Raw genomic sequence first — 16,460 nt, 5'->3', positions numbered from 1 at the left:
AACAACAATATTTATGTGCTTTTTATTTAATAACCTACGACATTCAGTCACGTGAGTGGGTGTTATACAATAATATGCACGTTATGTAATTCATAGCAGCAGCGGTGTTCATTAAATGCTAGAAAGCCCCCTGTGTTGAAGATGTTTTTTTAAAGGCAAATACGTGAACTGCTCGGAGTATTGTGTTACTCACCCTGACTGTGAGTTTAACCAGCTGTCAGTTCGTGTTGCTGCTCTCACACTTATGTTTGGTGTCAGTATTTCCTCGTCAGTGAGTTCATAATAAAGGCTCCGTGTGTCACAATGCCCAGAGGAGGTAAGAATAACCTTTAAACCTGCTCCATGTTGTTGAACTCAATGTCTGTACATCTGTCAACCATCCAACAACAACAGGCATCGATCCGGGCGACACGCCTCTGTACAATATTGATAGTTTCTAAACTTACATTTATGTGATTTAAATGGTGTAAAAACATTAATCGAGTACAGACAACGTGTTTTATAGCCAGCTCTTCCTCTCCTGACACCTGTCTGTGCACTGTTGTTTACCCCCTGCCGTACAATCTGTGTGTGTGTGTGTGTGTGTGTGTGTGTGATGTCATTTTTCATCATGGTCGTCGCTGCAGGTAAGAAAGGTGGCCACAAGGGTCGCGTGCGGACGTACACCAGCCCCGAGGAGATAGACGCCCAGATGAAGGCAGAGAAGGAGAGGAAAAAGGTTGGTGGGGGGGGGTGCACATCCAGACACTGATCGATCACCTGTCACACGTTTTTTTCCTCAAGTGTTGGTCCAGCTCCAATAATGATGAATCCTACACTTCCCACAATGCAACTTGGTAGCATCCTCCCATTGGAAAGAGTAAACTAACCCTGATGCTTAACATTGCTGGACTCAAAGTACTTTGATTTCAGTAGCAGCTCACCAGCCAGAAGAGATGAACTGAATCAGCGGCTGTGGTGTTTGAATGGGGTAAAAAAACATTGGTTTAATAATGTGTGTGTGTATGTGTGTGTGTGTGTGTGTGTGTGTGTGTGTGTGTGTGTGTGTCATTTCTATAGCAAGAGCAGGAGGCGGATGAGGCGGGTGCAGCTCCGAATGACTTGGCAGAGGAGAAGTTACCAGGGTCGGGATCAGAGGACAGCGATGATGAAAATTCCCTGGTACGGCCGCACTGGTTCTGTCACTCCCTCGCTCTGTTACCACCCACATAGTTCTATGTAATAAAGTATTTATTAGTAGGGTTGTATTTTATGTGCACCTGTGAAGCACCTTGTACATGCTCTTATGAATGTTTGCTACATTTAAAACTTTCACTTTGTGTTTTCAGAGGAGGAGAGCGGGTGTGGAGGGCTTGATAGAAATCGAGAACCCCAACAGAGTGGCTCAGAAGTCCAAGAAGGTGACACAGATTGAGGTGGATGAGCCCAGGCAGTTATCGAGGAGAGAGAGGTGTGTGTTTTTTCTGCTAAATTGAGGCTTAAAAATGTATTATTTATTCAAAACATTTTAACAATAGACATTCAATGCCATGACATTTGGAGCAGTATGAGGTACCCAGTTTACTGTCTTACACTGTAATATGTGCTATAAAATTCCCAATTTTATGTGTTTAAAAAAAGCATCTTACCAGCATATTTAGTGCGCTGTAGAATAAACCTGATGTCTGAAAATGCTAAGGAAAGCCCTGCATGCAACAGTTAGGACATTAACACTAAAAGGCTGATGGATAGTTTATTTTTATTGTTTTGTTTTTGTTTTATGTCAATAAATTCTCAATGACCTTAAATTATTTATGAATTCCCTGTCAAAAATGTTTGATGTGACTTTCTTTATGTCCCTTTCCGCACCTTGACACACACACACACACACACACACACACACACACACTCTGTCACAGGGAGGAGATTGAGAAGCAGAAAGCGAAGGAGCGCTACATGAAGATGCACTTGGCAGGGAAGACAGACCAGGCCAAAGCTGACCTCGCTCGCCTCGCCATCATCAGGAAACAGAGAGAAGAGGCAGCAAAAAAGAAAGATGAAGAGAAAAAAGGTAAGCAAAGCATTTAATAAGGTAATTATTACTATTACACAGTTATTACCTGATGTTGGTTATTACCCATGAAAGATTATTTTCATTATCTTAAAGAAACTGAACTGTTTTTTATAAAATAGGGCAGGACACCGCTGACTTGTGTTATCTTGGTGTGTGTGGGGCTCAGTGATCTCTTAATGAGCCTCGCAGCAGCAGCAGGAGTCAAATAATATCAAACATACTCAGCTTAGCAGAGTAATGTTTGTGGCTCTGTTTCACTCCAGGCAAAACTTTTTTACGTGTTAAAACAGACATTGTCTTCATCATAACATCCTTCTCTCTTGTAACAGTAAAACTAAAAACATACTTTTTAAAGTATGAACAATAAAGCATAAATCTAACTCCTGTCCTGTAAGCTAATCAGTGAAACAAGGTTACAGCATATTAAAATGTAATCTGTATGACCTTACATTTTTCTTATCATTTATATAACACCTAAACAAACACTAGCTCTAGACTAATACAAGGAAAGTTAACATGTTTTCTACATGGATCACCAACTAGTGTGGACCTGGACATACTTTAGCCTCATCATGTACATCATCATGTATGGATCCACAACGTGCATATTTAAAACCCCTTTAATGGGTTCTCTTTTTAAAAAGAGTCAGCAGGAAACAGTAGAAAGTTATTCAAAGTGTTTATAACCATCTCAGAAAGCTAACAGTAGCTTAATTAGCTAGCTAGCTACAGCTGATAAAATCATCCAGTGAAAGTTTTCAAGTTTTCACAATCCTCGAGTGAGAGCAGTAAATTGGAATATGGTTTCTAATCAGCTAGAACTTGACCGATATATCGGTTGGTTTATACAGTGCTGTTATTATTATTTGATTTTTCTTTATTCTTTATTTTCTCAGTGTTCATTTCTAGAATTGATTGTCAATGTAGCCCATATCTGACACTATTTAACATGTTATTTAAGTTAAATATTCTTTAATAAAGTTATTTGTAGTTTGTTGTACCTTTGCAGAGTCATATTTTCATTCCAGCTCAGAAATTCATTATATCGGCTGCCATAACAGTAATGGTGAATTTTCTCTCTAAAATCAGCATCTATCTAAAAAACCCGTATTTGTCGGGCTCTATAATCAGCTCTTCTACATGTAGAACTCCTACAGCAGCCACAGCCTCCGTACCGCCACTGTTGACTGTGTCAAACTGATGTCTGTCTTTTATTTTCTGTTCATAGCAAAAGACGCAGCGGCAGCAGCAGCCAGAGGAGTAAACGCCCTCTCACTGAAATGATGCAGAGTATTTATCAGAAGCACTTTCACATGTTCACGGACTGACGCAATATATATTTGACTATTTTTAAAGAAGGAGCTATGATATTGACATTACTGTAACATATGACCATTTGGAAAATGGTTGAGGAGACACCAGTGGAGTGGGATTGTATATATTTTGGCATGGAGTAATGACCTCGTTGATCCCTCCAGGAAGTAAAGCTACATTTGAGAAAACAACGGTCTCCATGTACACTTGGAATGAACCTCTTCTAAACTACGATCTTGTACATGGTATTAATAATGGCAGACTTATCATTGTACAATTACAACTTTGCTAACTGAGCTTTGCCACTATGTTTTTTGGGGGATCTTACATTGTATATAACAGACTCATATTTCAGATTAATATGATGAAACCAGTAAAATGTGTCAATTTCTTTTATTTGCTTTATTTCCCTGTGATAAAAGTGTCGCAACTGGTTCAGAGCGACACCGGCCTCAGGTGCAAGAGTCCATGTTGGGTCCACTGATGAATTAAATGAGATGAGTCGATATAGCTGCTGTTTATTTTGGAATAGAAGAAGTCGAATCTGGCAGAAGGATTCGTTGCAGCATTAAGAGGGATTAAATTTGTACAATAAATTATTCTAAAAAACCAAAGACTTTAGGACTACTGGAGATAAACATGTTAATATGAAGATGATGATGATGAATGTCTTAGTGGAACATGAAGCAGAATTTGCTTTGTTTTATTTATTAAAGAGTAGGATTTAGTCTCTGGGTCAGTATGTATAAAACTGCTCAGAGTGACATAATTTTGCTCTTATTCTTACTATTAAGGATAAAATGTTAATAATTGGTCTCAGCAAATTATTTAAGAGGTCTTTTAAATCAGTTAAAGGGTATCAGCAGCTACACAGTGTCTATATTTTGGAAATGTAGGATGATAAGTTATTAAAACACAGGTGTGTCCACACTCCCCATACAGCGTTAATATGTTCATGAGGACTGAACATTGATACAATGAAATGTTTATATTTCTGATCTTTCCCAATGTTCACATTAACACACCCATATCAATGAAATGTGCAATATGTAATACATCAGCTGAGCTGTGAAGAGACAATAATAAAACAGAGAAATGACTAATTAAAGAAACTCTAAATAAACTTGCCAGTAAACCTTTTTATGTAAATGTTTTGACCCTTGAGTTCTCTATATTGGAAAAAGCATGATCAATTAACCATAATGATTGTTTCACACACAAACACTTAACAGGACCTTCAGAGGTTGTTCTCACTTGAAATGGTTATCACATCCTTCTTTAACTATTATTATTAAATGAATATCAATATACTGAAGATAGAAAGCGTTGAATACAAAGAATAATGGTGAGTTTTAATGGAAACTCAACTTTTTATTAAACAATTCTTTATCATACTTTATCACATGCTGTATTTTGGTGAAAACAGCGCCCCCTGGTGTTTGGTAAAGGTTGCACATTGTGTCCGCAGTGATTTCAGTGCAGAGAAAGAGGCTCCACAGTCTGAGCAGACGGTGGCGGTACTGCACCTAAAATGCTGCATTACAAAATGAGAAGGAAGAATAACAAGCGAGAGGATTGGTGGAAAGTTTGGCGGACTTTATCCTCGTAGAGGAGCATTTCTTTTTGTTGTTGAGTGCTCTGATATCCGACCACTCGTACAAGTGACAGCCGCGGGACTGTGCAGCTGGTGAGTTCACTAACTTATTAATTAATGTTTTTAATGTGCAATGGAAGCTAATGTTTGTGTCGGCACATATAATTAACTCTTGAAGAAGAACTAAACTAACTTTAAACCAACATTTAAACGTGTAACTTGGCACCATTTGTCTGTCACATGTATGCTAGCTCGTCTTTCAGCCTGTGACTTTCCTGTCAAAAGTAGCATGCTAGCTAACAACTTAGTCTTTTAGTCTTGTTTAAATGTGTTTATTTCTAACGCTAGTGGCACATTTTGACGACCACCTCCCTCTGAAGGGTTATGAAACGTTTCCACAGTGTTTTCCCCACATTGCTGCTGACTTTGTGTGTCGACCAGAGCAGATAATGGATGTCATGTGCTCGGCTAGTTGCTGAGAGGCATTTGACCAGATGCAGTGATTGACCTGTTGACTGACAGGAGACAGAGCAGCCTCAGATAAAACCAGTGTCAACACACATACTGTAATCTTTATGCAGTTGTGAATGTGTAATCTGAGTTACCCAATAAGCTGTGTTATGACAGATTTCTGCAGCTTATCAGTCTGTGTAATGGTTCAATGTTTAACTGATGATGACACCATGTCACGCCACGGCTGAAGAGTTGCAACACTGCTTTTGTTTGAGGTTTAGGACTGAAATACTGGATCTGTCTGTGTCAGTGGATACTCTTTCATAAGACATCCACAATGTGTTCTTAATGCAGATCTCACTTGGATATATTGTTTTTATGCTTCAATCTAGTCTCTGAATAAATAATCCTCCTCCTCTTCAGATTTCCACTTTGTGTGACCACACAAGCAGCGACCATGTCTTTAATGAACGGCCACACTGTGAGCAAAGAAACATGGGATTCGCACAACAAGATGATGCTGGACCCTCTGTCCGTCAGTGACTCTGAGGTTTGTGTTCACTGGATTTTACAGATATAAAGTTGTACTTACACCTCCGCTCTGGAGACTGGATCAGTGGGATATTTTTGATTATTTATATATGCATGAGGTTGGTGTTGACGTTTCATTTCTTTCACTAAAGTGTTGTTATTGTCCCCTGAATAATACAGTATTGGTGTCTATTTGTGTTTTAGGTCTTTACCATCATAAAAAAAGAGAAGCACAGGCAGACATACGGTCTGGAGCTCATAGCGTCTGAGAACTTTGCCAGCCGAGCTGTTCTGGAGGCTCTGGGATCCTGTATGAACAACAAATACTCTGAGGGATATCCCGGTCAGAGGTACGAGAATTAGTTTGTCTATGAAATCCCAACGTTTGAATACATCCTACGAGCATATGATATAATCTGTATGATCCCTGTGTTCAGGTACTACGGTGGTACGGAGCATGTTGATGAGCTTGAGAGACTCTGTCAGAAGAGGGCGCTGGAAGCCTACGGTCTGGACTCAGACAAATGGGGTGTCAATGTGCAGCCATACTCAGGTATCAGTAGTGATTTATTTAACATCTAAAGGTTAATGTTTTCGGCGTAGAGCCTGATTGATGTGATCAGTATTTTGACTCTTGCCTACTCCTTGCTTTTTCCATTTCCTCTCATCATGTTGTCCTCCTCACAACTTCTTCCTCGTTCTTCTGTCTGACTCATACTTTTGTTTATGTTTCTCTATAAGGTTCCCCTGCTAACTTTGCTGTCTACACGGCCATCGTTGAGCCTCACGGTAGGATCATGGGGCTGGACCTTCCCGACGGAGGTCACCTGACACACGGCTTCATGACTGAGAAGAAGAAAATCTCTGCAACATCCATCTTCTTTGAGTCCATGCCGTATAAGGTAGAAAACGGTCACATGCCTTTTTTTGATCTCTTTAGTATAAATGAAACCAGGAGTTTGTCTTCTAGAATAATCAATTATAATTACTGGTATATTATATAATGTAATACTAATAGCTAATTCTAGCTTAAAAAGTGACTTTCTGAAACACATTTTAAGTGTAGAGTTGCTATTTCTCAATTATGGAGTCCTGGAGTAAGTTAAATAAGATTAATCCTCATTATTGCAAGTATGTGCATGTGGCTTGGCCACTCCTCGTGAGAGCTGGCAAAGAAAACAAAAAAGCCCATCGTTTTGTAGAATTTGAGCAGCAGCGTTGTGCACTAGCTGAGCGCTGAGGAGTTCACACGGTGTTAAACAAGTAGATGATATAGCTAGTGGATTGATAGAATAGATGAATAAGACATATTTTAATAGACACTATGCATCCAAAGTCTCTAAGGTATTTGATGGTTTAAAATACATTTGGAAAATTGGTATAAGAAATAATCTGATATTAGTTCAAAGTGCAGTGTATAAAAATTAACACAGGAAACAAAATGTGGGACAAATGCCAAATCTAGGAGAATAAACATGTTTTTATTCATAGTAATTTCAGTTTTTTTAGTTAAAATAAAATAATTTTATTTACTGCTGTGTTGTGCTTATGTTCTGTTTTGGTTTATTTGATATGACATTGTCTTTTGTTTTTAGGTGAATCCAGAAACTGGCTACATTGACTATGACAGACTGCAAGAAAACGCTAAGCTGTTCCACCCAAAACTCATCATTGCAGGTCCTTAAGCACAAACACTTGTTTACTTTCACACATTAAAACAAAGATTGTATATTCAGAGAACCTAGAAAAACATCACATTCACCTTTGCGTCTTTGTCTTCTCCAGGAACAAGCTGCTATTCCCGCAACATTGACTATGCCCGCATGAAGCAGATTGCTAATGAGAATGGTGCGTATCTGATGGGAGACATGGCTCACATCAGTGGATTGGTGGCTGCCGGAGTCGTGCCCTCACCCTTTGAGTACTGTGACATTGTTTCCACGACAACTCACAAGACGCTGCGTGGCTGCCGCGCTGGACTCATCTTCTACAGGAAAGGTAAGAATGGACGTTTCTGTCTAAACAAACCACTTTTTGTCTACAACGGTTGTCTGTGGTTTCTCAAGCTTTCCATTTGTCTTCCCTCTTTCTGTTTCCCTCCTCCAGGTGTGCGGAGTGTGGATGCCAAGGGGAAGGAGACGCTGTACAACTTGGAGTCTTTGATCAATCAGGCTGTGTTTCCTGGACTGCAGGGGGGACCACACAACCACGCGATTGCAGGTACACCCTATCATCATTTTCCTGCCTTTGTCCTCTCAGTTTCATTCAATTATGTCAGCGTCTCTCTCATTTAGGTTGTGTTTTTTTTAACTGGCAGGTGTTGCTGTAGCTCTCAAACAAGCCATGACACCAGAGTTTAAGGCTTACCAGACGCAGGTTTTGGCTAATTGCAAATCTCTGTCCAGTGCCCTTATTGACCACGACTACAAGATTGTCACTGGTAAGTGCCACCACGTATCTTTTAATATCAGTTGTCATTGTACAAACTGAATAAACTTGCCTTTCTTTCCTCCTTAATTTAAGGCATTTGGAGATATTATCAGTGAATAATGTACATTGAATTAAAATAGCATTTCAACTGTATTTGATATTTTCTCTAGTGGGCCCAGGTCAGGCTGATTGTGTTAGTGCTATAATAATAATCCAAAGGTCCTTTTGAGATATTTAGATAATTTTCCTCATTGCTTTGCAACATGTTTTTCATAATTATGAGAAAGATCTTTGGTTTTCTTATAATTAAAAGATGCTATCATAATAATTACAAAAACATGATTTTCTTTCTTTTAATTATTACAGTTTCTTTATCCTACTAATGTAAACTTCACATTAACTTAAACATCCATTTGTCCCTATTTAATCTCTTTTTATGTAGTTTCAGACGACAACAGTTAAAACCCTATATATCTTTTAATAAAGGGTGATGCCATACCATGCCTGATGATGAGAAGGGGTTGTGATAACAGATTTCTGATAAATGTTAATAGCTTCATAGTCTTTATAGTGTCCTCTAATCCTCTTTTTCTCTTCCTGTGTAGGCGGCTCTGACAACCATCTGATCCTGCTGGACCTGCGCAATAAAGGAACTGATGGAGGACGAGCTGAGAAGGTCCTGGAAGCCTGTGCCATTGCTTGTAATAAGAACACCTGTCCAGGTAGAGTGTGTGTGTGTGTGTGTGTGTGTGTGTGTGTTAGCACTCAAATGCAATGATAAATGCAAAGTGTAGCCCCTAGCGTGTGTAATCTTGTGGCTGAGGTAGTCTATCCTTTGTCTCTGTGAGTCATTCTTGTGAACGTCTTGTTTCCCTGCAGAATGTCAGTCTTATTGTTTCCACATACATTTGTTGTATTAGGGGATAAGAGTGCTTTGCGTCCTAGCGGTCTGAGGTTTGGCTCTCCAGCTCTCACCTCCAGAGGCTTGGTGGAGGCTGACTTCAAGAAGGTGGCTGACTTCATTCACAGAGGTAATCCATTTAAAAATTATTAAAGCAAAAATTGCCAGTATGTTTAAACTCAGGTGACCAGACCACTGAAGTACAAGGTGTAAGGTACTCCCAGCTGACTGATGTTAACATCCTCTAAAACCACAAATGATCACTTTTACATGTTTGTGCAGGTTAAACAAATAATAAAACAGTGAGACAAATTTACAAAAACAAAGCCATTATTACACATAAATGAAACTAAAAGCCCTCCCTGCTCTTTTCCCGCTGCAGGTATTGTGCTGACCTTGGAGGTGCAGAGAAGCCTGGATCCCAAGGCCACTCTGAAGGAGTTCATTCAGGCACTGGCTCAGGGAGAGAAGTTCCAGCAGCGAGTAGCAGAAATCAAGGCAGAGGTTGAGGCTTTTGCTGGTCAATTTCCCATGCCTGGGCTACCTGAACTGTAGAGGGCGCCACTGAGACACTGATGGCTTCTGGCTTCATTATTATGCCAATTTTGGTGATGTTTCGTGTGTATATTTGTTTTGAGTGTACACATCTCTCACTGCTCAAATTGAGATACGTCCTCATGATTTCACAAAAGTTTTAAATTGGAAAAGATTTGCCTTAATGGAAAGATAGATCTGCTCCAGTGCCTTTGCTGTTTTTGAATGTGGTTTGGTCATCGAATGTTACGATCACATCTAAGCTTTAATATTGTCAGAAATTGTCATTTCTTTTGTATCAAATTTAGAATCCAAAGTTACTGTACTGCAGATTAAAACACAAACCATGACTGTTTCATATGTGAGAACACTGGATAATAAAACATGATGAATGAAACAGCTGCTGTGTATGAGCTTTCAGTTTGACGGCAAACTGCTGCAGAGTCCTTTTTAACAACATGATTAGCTAGTTATCCTTCCATTTCAATCCCAAATCAATATGAAGATACACATGAACAATGTTACTGACAGCAGCAGCCTGAAGTAGTGAGCTGAACAGTGGATGGGATGTGGGAGGATTGCAGTGTGGGGGGTTTGTGTGTTACATTGCCATCCTGTGGTGATGAGAATGAATACAGGACTGTGGTGGGCAACTTTGTCACTTGGAGTGAGCTGAACCATCTGCAGCTCAATGTGACAAAGACAAAAGGAGCTCATAGTGGATCTGAGAGGGGCGAAATCACCAGTGACCCCTGTTTCCATCCAGGGGGTCCCTGAGGACACTGTAGAGGAGTATAAGTACCTGGGAGTGTACTTTTAATAATAAGTTGGACTGGACCAGAAACACCGAGGCGGTCTACAAGAAGGGCCAAAGCTTCTGTGTAGTGTGTTCTTTTTCCTGAGGAGGCTGAGGTCCTTTAACATCTGCCGGACTATGCTGAGGATGTTTTATGAGTCTGTTGTGGCCAGTGCAATCTTCTTCGCTGTCACATGCTGGGGCAGTGGGCTGAAGGTCGCTGACAACAACAGACTAAACAAACTGATCAGGAGGGCCGGTGATGTCGTGGGGGAGCAGCTGGACACCCTGACGACCGTGGCAGAGAGGAGGATGCTGTCCAGGCTTCAGTCTATCTTGAACATTGTCTCTCACCCTCTCTACGACACACTGGCCCAGCAGAGGAGCACCTTCAGCAGAAGACTCCTCACCCAGATGCACCACAATCATTTTTTGCTCTTTTTGCACACTATTACTGTACATTTTATCTTTCATATATATATATATATATATATATATATATATATATTGTTCTTAGTAGATGCTATTTGTATATCTGGAGTTGTAATGAAACTAACTTCCCCCTGGGATTATTAAAGTATTTCTGATTCTGATTCTGATTTAGAGGATGAGGATGAACTACACTCAGTGTTATACGATATATTCACGTATATTATCCAGATTCTGTTTTAATTCAATTTATTTCAGTACATTAATTAGGAGCAGTGAACAGTGACACTGGATCTACTTTGTATGTGTCCTACATCAGGAATGAACAGACTCCAGTATTCACCCAGACCCTGGTAATAATGGTGTATTCACTGTGAGTGGACAGTTTAGTGAGATTGACAAGTCTGGTGGAAACAAATTAAATAAGTTTTCAGTAAACTTTTTTCTGAATACGTTAAGTATCATTTTTACGACTTTCCAGGAGCGTTAATTATGATTAATTAACATTTCCTAATGTTAGTGGTAAAAGTAATTGGGTCAGTATTACGTTTCCATTAAAACGGCTGTTGCAAATTAGTTTAATATAAACGTATATTTTAGGGGACATGGCCGCTGTTATCTCTAAAAAGCCAAGTTACACTTTTATTTTCCAGTTAATTAATTAACATCTCCTGAATCATTATTGATATATTAATGTAAATCTGCAGTAAGACCACCACAATATGTTGCGGATGAACCTCTCGGGGATCGTTCAGTGTTGCCTTACTCACCGGGTCAGAGGTCAGTCTGCGCGCCTCCCATCCATCCAGCTGAGGACAAGCAGCGGTTCCTGAGACTAACTAAAAGTTACACACCGACCGATGCTGAGGGATTTTCTTCAGAACTGACCAGTAAAGCGACAAAGAACATCGACCATCGTGGTTTCTCATCGGGGAGCTCGCTGATTGCCCGCTAGCTTATCGATTAGCCTGGCTAGCCTCGTTAGCCACTTTAGCTGGCTGATGAAGAAATTGGCTACTAGCTAGCTCACTAGCTCAACTTCAAGCTATCCAACCGAAACTGTGACATTTCTTCTATCGGAGCACGGCAAACTAACGCAGACATGCAGGACCTGCTGGCTAACGTGGATCACATCAAGTTTGATCTGGAAATCGCTGTGCAGCAGCAGCTGGGAGCACAGCCTCTGCCCTTCCCCGGCATGGACAGTAAGTGCTGGGATGTTAGCCGCTACTTAGCCGCTGTTGGTAAACTGTAGAGCAGGTTGACACTGGCACCTGAGCGCTGGTGGTCGTTATTATTATTAACTTTATGCACCCTCGATCTCATCTCTTCACTAAGGTTGTACTATAATGTGTTTCCCTCCAGAATCCGGATCTGCTGTGTGTGAGTTCTTCATGAGAGCAGCTTGTGTGAAAGGTAAAAACATGACAACGTTTCAGCGGCAGTATCTGTCCTGTTCAGTGGTGCTGCACATTGTGGGGTTATTACAGTAGTTTAATGTCACACATCGTTATATGTTGTATATATTGTAAGTAAATAATGTTGACTCACATCAGTAGATTGAGAATTTGTGGGGTTTTTTTTTTTTATAGGGATAATGCAGCAATTTAGTATTTCACTTCCATAACGTTTGGGGACTCATAAAAAGAGATATATTAAAAAAAAGTCTCTAATATGAGTCAAGCTTCAAAGACACTAGATCTAACATTTCCCACAATGCAGCTAATATCATCTTTTGATGAGATCCTCCCTGGCAGGTAGACGCACATGTCAGTGGTCACAAACCTTTATCAAGCAAAGATAATTTATAGTATTCAGATTCAATGAATAAAAGCCTGCAGTAAGGCAGGGTGAAGCTGTATATGGAAACAAAGGAGATTCTGGTCAATAGTATTTTTTTCATGGGTTTGGGATACTCCCACTATGTCAAAGTCAACAATCTGTTTGTCAGTGTCTTTCATCGGGACGGCAAAATAATCTGCGTTTTTACCCTGATGATGTGTTGGAGGGCTGCTGGTTCTCACAATAATAAGAGCTATCTGTGTAGCACCTTTTCTTCCAAAGAGCTTCAGAACACAGGGTTACAAACAATGTTTGACCAGAAACTAAAATAAATGTACAATGTGATGATATATTAAAAGCAATGAAAATAAAACCCACAGGAAAAAGACATTAATAACTAACATAAAAATTTAAGAGTTGACACAGTTACACCAAAATAAAAACTAGAAAACTAAACCAAGGTATAGCGAACAATAGGGGTTGGCATTAACCTCGGTGCATTACCTGTCACTGCTTCACAATAAAATCCTCTATGTGATTAGTTTGTGTAAAGATTTTACTGTTTAACAAGAGCAGCTGTAAGTGACTGCTTCAAATGAGCAGTAACTTAAGACATCATGATGTACAGCCCCGATACAGCTGTAGAATATAATTCTAATCAGTGAAAATAAATTGATTACCCTTCAAGACAAATGCATCATGACTGAGCTGTTTGTGACCTGCGGCTTCTGTCTTTAAAACTCCTCTCCCTGTGTACAAGAACAGTAAGATTTTCAAATCCAAGTACAGAAAAATAGAAAATACTGAATTCTGTTGTAACCTGGCAGTTTGAGTGACAGACACTGACCGCCCAGTGCCATGAATTAGGAATGCCTTTGTTTGTGGTTTATTGTTTTTTGTGTCCACTCCCAGGTGGGATGTGTCCGTTCCGTCACATCAGTGGAGAGAAGACGGTGGTGTGTAAGCACTGGCTCAGAGGACTGTGTAAGAAGGGAGACCAGTGCGAGTTTCTCCATGAATACGACATGACCAAGATGCCTGAATGCTACTTCTACTCCAAGTTTGGTTTGTGGACTCGATGTTTCATAAAACACACAGACGAGATCAGCGATTGTTGTCTCCTTGTGACCTTTGATCAGCATCCAGAGTATATTCTGTTAATATTTTGTTTTAATTTGTGTTGCCTCTCACAGGTGAGTGTAGCAACAAAGAATGTCCATTCCTGCACATTGATCCAGAGTCCAAGATCAAAGACTGTCCCTGGTATGACCGAGGCTTCTGCAAACACGGTAGGTCCTGCTCGGTGGTGGACGTAAACATTCTAGTTCAGTAATGATATTAACACTTGAACATACTGTTTAAACACATAGTCTTCCCCTGCTGGTCTGAATTTCTTCGTCAGCAGCAAAACAGCCTCTTCTTTTTTTGTTGCGGATCTTCATCCAACTTCTTCTGTCTTCCTGTCTCAGGTCCTGACTGCAGACACAGACACACAAGAAGGGTGATCTGTGTCAATTACCTGGTGGGCTTCTGTCCGGAAGGAAAATCCTGTAAATTTATGCAGTACGTTTCCCTTTTTATTGGATTCCTACATAATAGAGTTTTAGGTTTTGTAATTAGGGATGGGTCCCTCTCTGCCTTATTTATGGGATTAATTGTGTTATGTAGTAAAATATAAATAAATTACAAATAATTGGAGACTTCAGGTTAAAGTGACGTAGATTTAAAGGTGAGATTTTCTTCTACAGCCCTCGTTTTGAATTGCCTATGGGAGCTTCTGAACAGCCTCCTCTACCACAGCAAACCCAGAACCAGACAAAGGTAAGAGGACACACATCTATATGTATACGTAACAAGCCGCTGTGTGTTGATTCATCTCATTCATTCAGGTATTACAATGTCTGGTCAAAATTTAAACTATAAACGATTTCTCTTTGCTTGTTTCCTGCTGCAGCCGGTGCCCAGCATCGGTCGCTCCTCTCTCTCTCTAATCCAGCTAACCAACTCCAGTCCAGGCCAGCGGCCGCAGAACCACATGCCCATGATGTCTTCTCAGCAAAATAACATGACCGGCAACAGAGGGCCTCGGCCACTGGACCAGGTCACCTGCTACAAGGTGAGTCATCTAAACATTAGTCTGCTCATGTGTTCAAAATCCATTTTTGACACCAGTCTCTCTCAGTAGTCTCAGATGTGAAGGCTGCCTTTAATTCCCTTAAAGCAGTAGTTTGATATTGTGGTTATTTACTGTACAGACATTAAAGTGGTCTTGATCTTTTAACTCAATAAAGCAACTAAATGAGTTTCGTCATATTAACAAAAGAAAATCATCTGCTTTTATGTAATTTGGTAAAAACTGGCACATTTCGAGGCACTCAAATCTGGGTTTTACTAGTTTCCTGCACCAACATGAACACTTGAATGTCCAATAGTGATTATTGGTGCTCACAGACTCAAAATTTCCATTGCCATTTCCATTTTTTTAAAATTTGTTTTTTGCTTTTAATAAGGAGCCATTAACATCTTCATTCTGTTGTCTTCCCTGTGTCTGTAGTGTGGTGAGAAGGGCCATTATGCCAACAAGTGCACCAAAGGCCATCTTGCCTTCCTGAGTGGACAGTAACCTTCAGCCCTGAGGTCACCATGGTGCTGTAGCTCAGTCCCCCCTGATGTGAGAGGAGGATGAGCAGCAGCAGAGGAGAGGAAAGGAAGCCCCTTTGCTCTACAGGCTGAAGTTGAACTTAAAGACTTTAACTGCCAGTGTTGTGTCCATGTGTGCGCGTGTGTCACTTCAGGGTGAATTTATACAGACACAGGCAGTAGGAAACAGAAACAAACCTACTATTTTTTTGCCACTGGATACGTAAAAAATAACAAGGAACCGTAAAAAAAAAGGTGACTGCGGTTGAATGACTGCAGTGTTTTCTACAATGTTTGTACTGTATAGCACACTGAATATTTAAATTTACACGTCACATCTAGGGTCCAATAGAGGCGCAGTGCTGTAACATGTTGCAGCTTCTTACAGGTGTATTCATGTTTCCTCAGGTCATGTGACTGCATCAGTGACACCAGACCAGTGCTTCTTTTCTGCTAATCCTAGTGAATCTCCAATAAAAAACAAATGTGATTAATGCCAGTAGGAATGTACATTTGCAATAACATACTGTTTGTACTTAAACTACTGTATTTAATCAGAGCCAAAAACCACCCTGTGATAGTTTGTAATGTACTTGCAACACCAGTTAAAATCTGGCTTGCCACACACACACAATATGGCATTAGTCAAATTTTAGACTGTTACTACACATTTGTGTTTTTGCAAACATTTTAAATCCTGGAAGTAGTTCATGTACCAGTTGTGTAGGTGGAGGCCCTGTGTTGTTGGATCTGAATACACAGCTCAGATTTAACTTAAGGAAGTGTGGTAGTACAGCAGTTTGCCTCAGTTCATAAAAAAAAGATGAGGATAAATTTCATTGTTGTGTGAAAAGTCAGTGGATACAGTCTGAACATATTCTCTCAATCTGTATAAATAAATGTTCTTGTTACAGATTTAACAGTTATACTTACATTAATGCCACTACAACAGTGAGTTAGCACTAGTTTATAAAGATTTACCATGTAGGATAGAGACACTCAA

At 40.0% G+C, this 16,460-nt stretch overlaps 3 protein-coding genes across 3 annotated transcripts; all 3 read left to right on the top strand.

Moving 5' to 3' along the window:
* Nucleotides 1-148: 148 nt before the first annotated feature.
* On the top strand, nucleotides 149-4,516 carry pdap1b (pdgfa associated protein 1b). Its single transcript, XM_051388012.1, has 6 exons — nucleotides 149-316; nucleotides 627-718; nucleotides 1,060-1,161; nucleotides 1,329-1,450; nucleotides 1,899-2,050; nucleotides 3,282-4,516. The coding sequence occupies exons 1-6, from the start codon at nucleotides 304-306 to the stop codon at nucleotides 3,335-3,337; spliced, it is 537 nt and encodes a 178-aa protein (XP_051243972.1). The 5' UTR covers nucleotides 149-303; the 3' UTR covers nucleotides 3,338-4,516.
* Nucleotides 4,517-4,893: 377 nt separating this feature from the next.
* Nucleotides 4,894-10,207, top strand: shmt1 (serine hydroxymethyltransferase 1 (soluble)). The gene is made up of 12 exons (XM_051388010.1): nucleotides 4,894-5,054; nucleotides 5,838-5,964; nucleotides 6,150-6,295; nucleotides 6,383-6,498; nucleotides 6,687-6,847; nucleotides 7,541-7,622; nucleotides 7,731-7,943; nucleotides 8,052-8,165; nucleotides 8,263-8,385; nucleotides 8,981-9,097; nucleotides 9,296-9,406; nucleotides 9,659-10,207. Exons 2-12 carry the CDS (start codon nucleotides 5,872-5,874, stop codon nucleotides 9,829-9,831), a joined length of 1,449 nt encoding a protein of 482 aa, XP_051243970.1. The 5' UTR covers nucleotides 4,894-5,054; nucleotides 5,838-5,871; the 3' UTR covers nucleotides 9,832-10,207.
* A 1,606-nt stretch (nucleotides 10,208-11,813) lies between these two features.
* Nucleotides 11,814-16,377, top strand: cpsf4 (cleavage and polyadenylation specific factor 4). The gene is made up of 8 exons (XM_051388433.1): nucleotides 11,814-12,240; nucleotides 12,401-12,451; nucleotides 13,730-13,882; nucleotides 14,011-14,106; nucleotides 14,287-14,380; nucleotides 14,566-14,638; nucleotides 14,772-14,933; nucleotides 15,372-16,377. The coding sequence occupies exons 1-8, from the start codon at nucleotides 12,138-12,140 to the stop codon at nucleotides 15,438-15,440; spliced, it is 801 nt and encodes a 266-aa protein (XP_051244393.1). The 5' UTR covers nucleotides 11,814-12,137; the 3' UTR covers nucleotides 15,441-16,377.
* The last annotated feature ends 83 nt before the right edge of the window (nucleotides 16,378-16,460 follow it).

Source organism: Dicentrarchus labrax, unplaced genomic scaffold (genome assembly GCF_905237075.1).
Source record: "Dicentrarchus labrax unplaced genomic scaffold, dlabrax2021, whole genome shotgun sequence".
NCBI classification, from domain to species: domain Eukaryota; kingdom Metazoa; phylum Chordata; class Actinopteri; family Moronidae; genus Dicentrarchus; species Dicentrarchus labrax.
The sequence above is the reverse complement of the archived record's forward strand: the minus strand, read 5'-3'. Positions and strand labels throughout refer to the sequence as shown.

Coding starts and splice junctions, on each gene's coding strand:
- pdap1b (XM_051388012.1), top strand. Junction 1,451..1,898: donor CAGTTATCGAGGAGAGAGAG/GTGTGTGTTTTT, acceptor ACTCTGTCACAG/GGAGGAGATTGAGAAGCAGA. Junction 2,051..3,281: donor GAAAGATGAAGAGAAAAAAG/GTAAGCAAAGCA, acceptor TTCTGTTCATAG/CAAAAGACGCAGCGGCAGCA.
- shmt1 (XM_051388010.1), top strand. CDS start 5,872: ATGTCTTTAATGAACGGCCACACTGTGAGCAAAGAAACATGGGATTCG. Junction 6,848..7,540: donor TTGAGTCCATGCCGTATAAG/GTAGAAAACGGT, acceptor TTTTGTTTTTAG/GTGAATCCAGAAACTGGCTA. Junction 8,386..8,980: donor CGACTACAAGATTGTCACTG/GTAAGTGCCACC, acceptor CTTCCTGTGTAG/GCGGCTCTGACAACCATCTG.
- cpsf4 (XM_051388433.1), top strand. CDS start 12,138: ATGCAGGACCTGCTGGCTAACGTGGATCACATCAAGTTTGATCTGGAA. Junction 14,107..14,286: donor CCGAGGCTTCTGCAAACACG/GTAGGTCCTGCT, acceptor TTCCTGTCTCAG/GTCCTGACTGCAGACACAGA. Junction 14,934..15,371: donor ACCAGGTCACCTGCTACAAG/GTGAGTCATCTA, acceptor CTGTGTCTGTAG/TGTGGTGAGAAGGGCCATTA.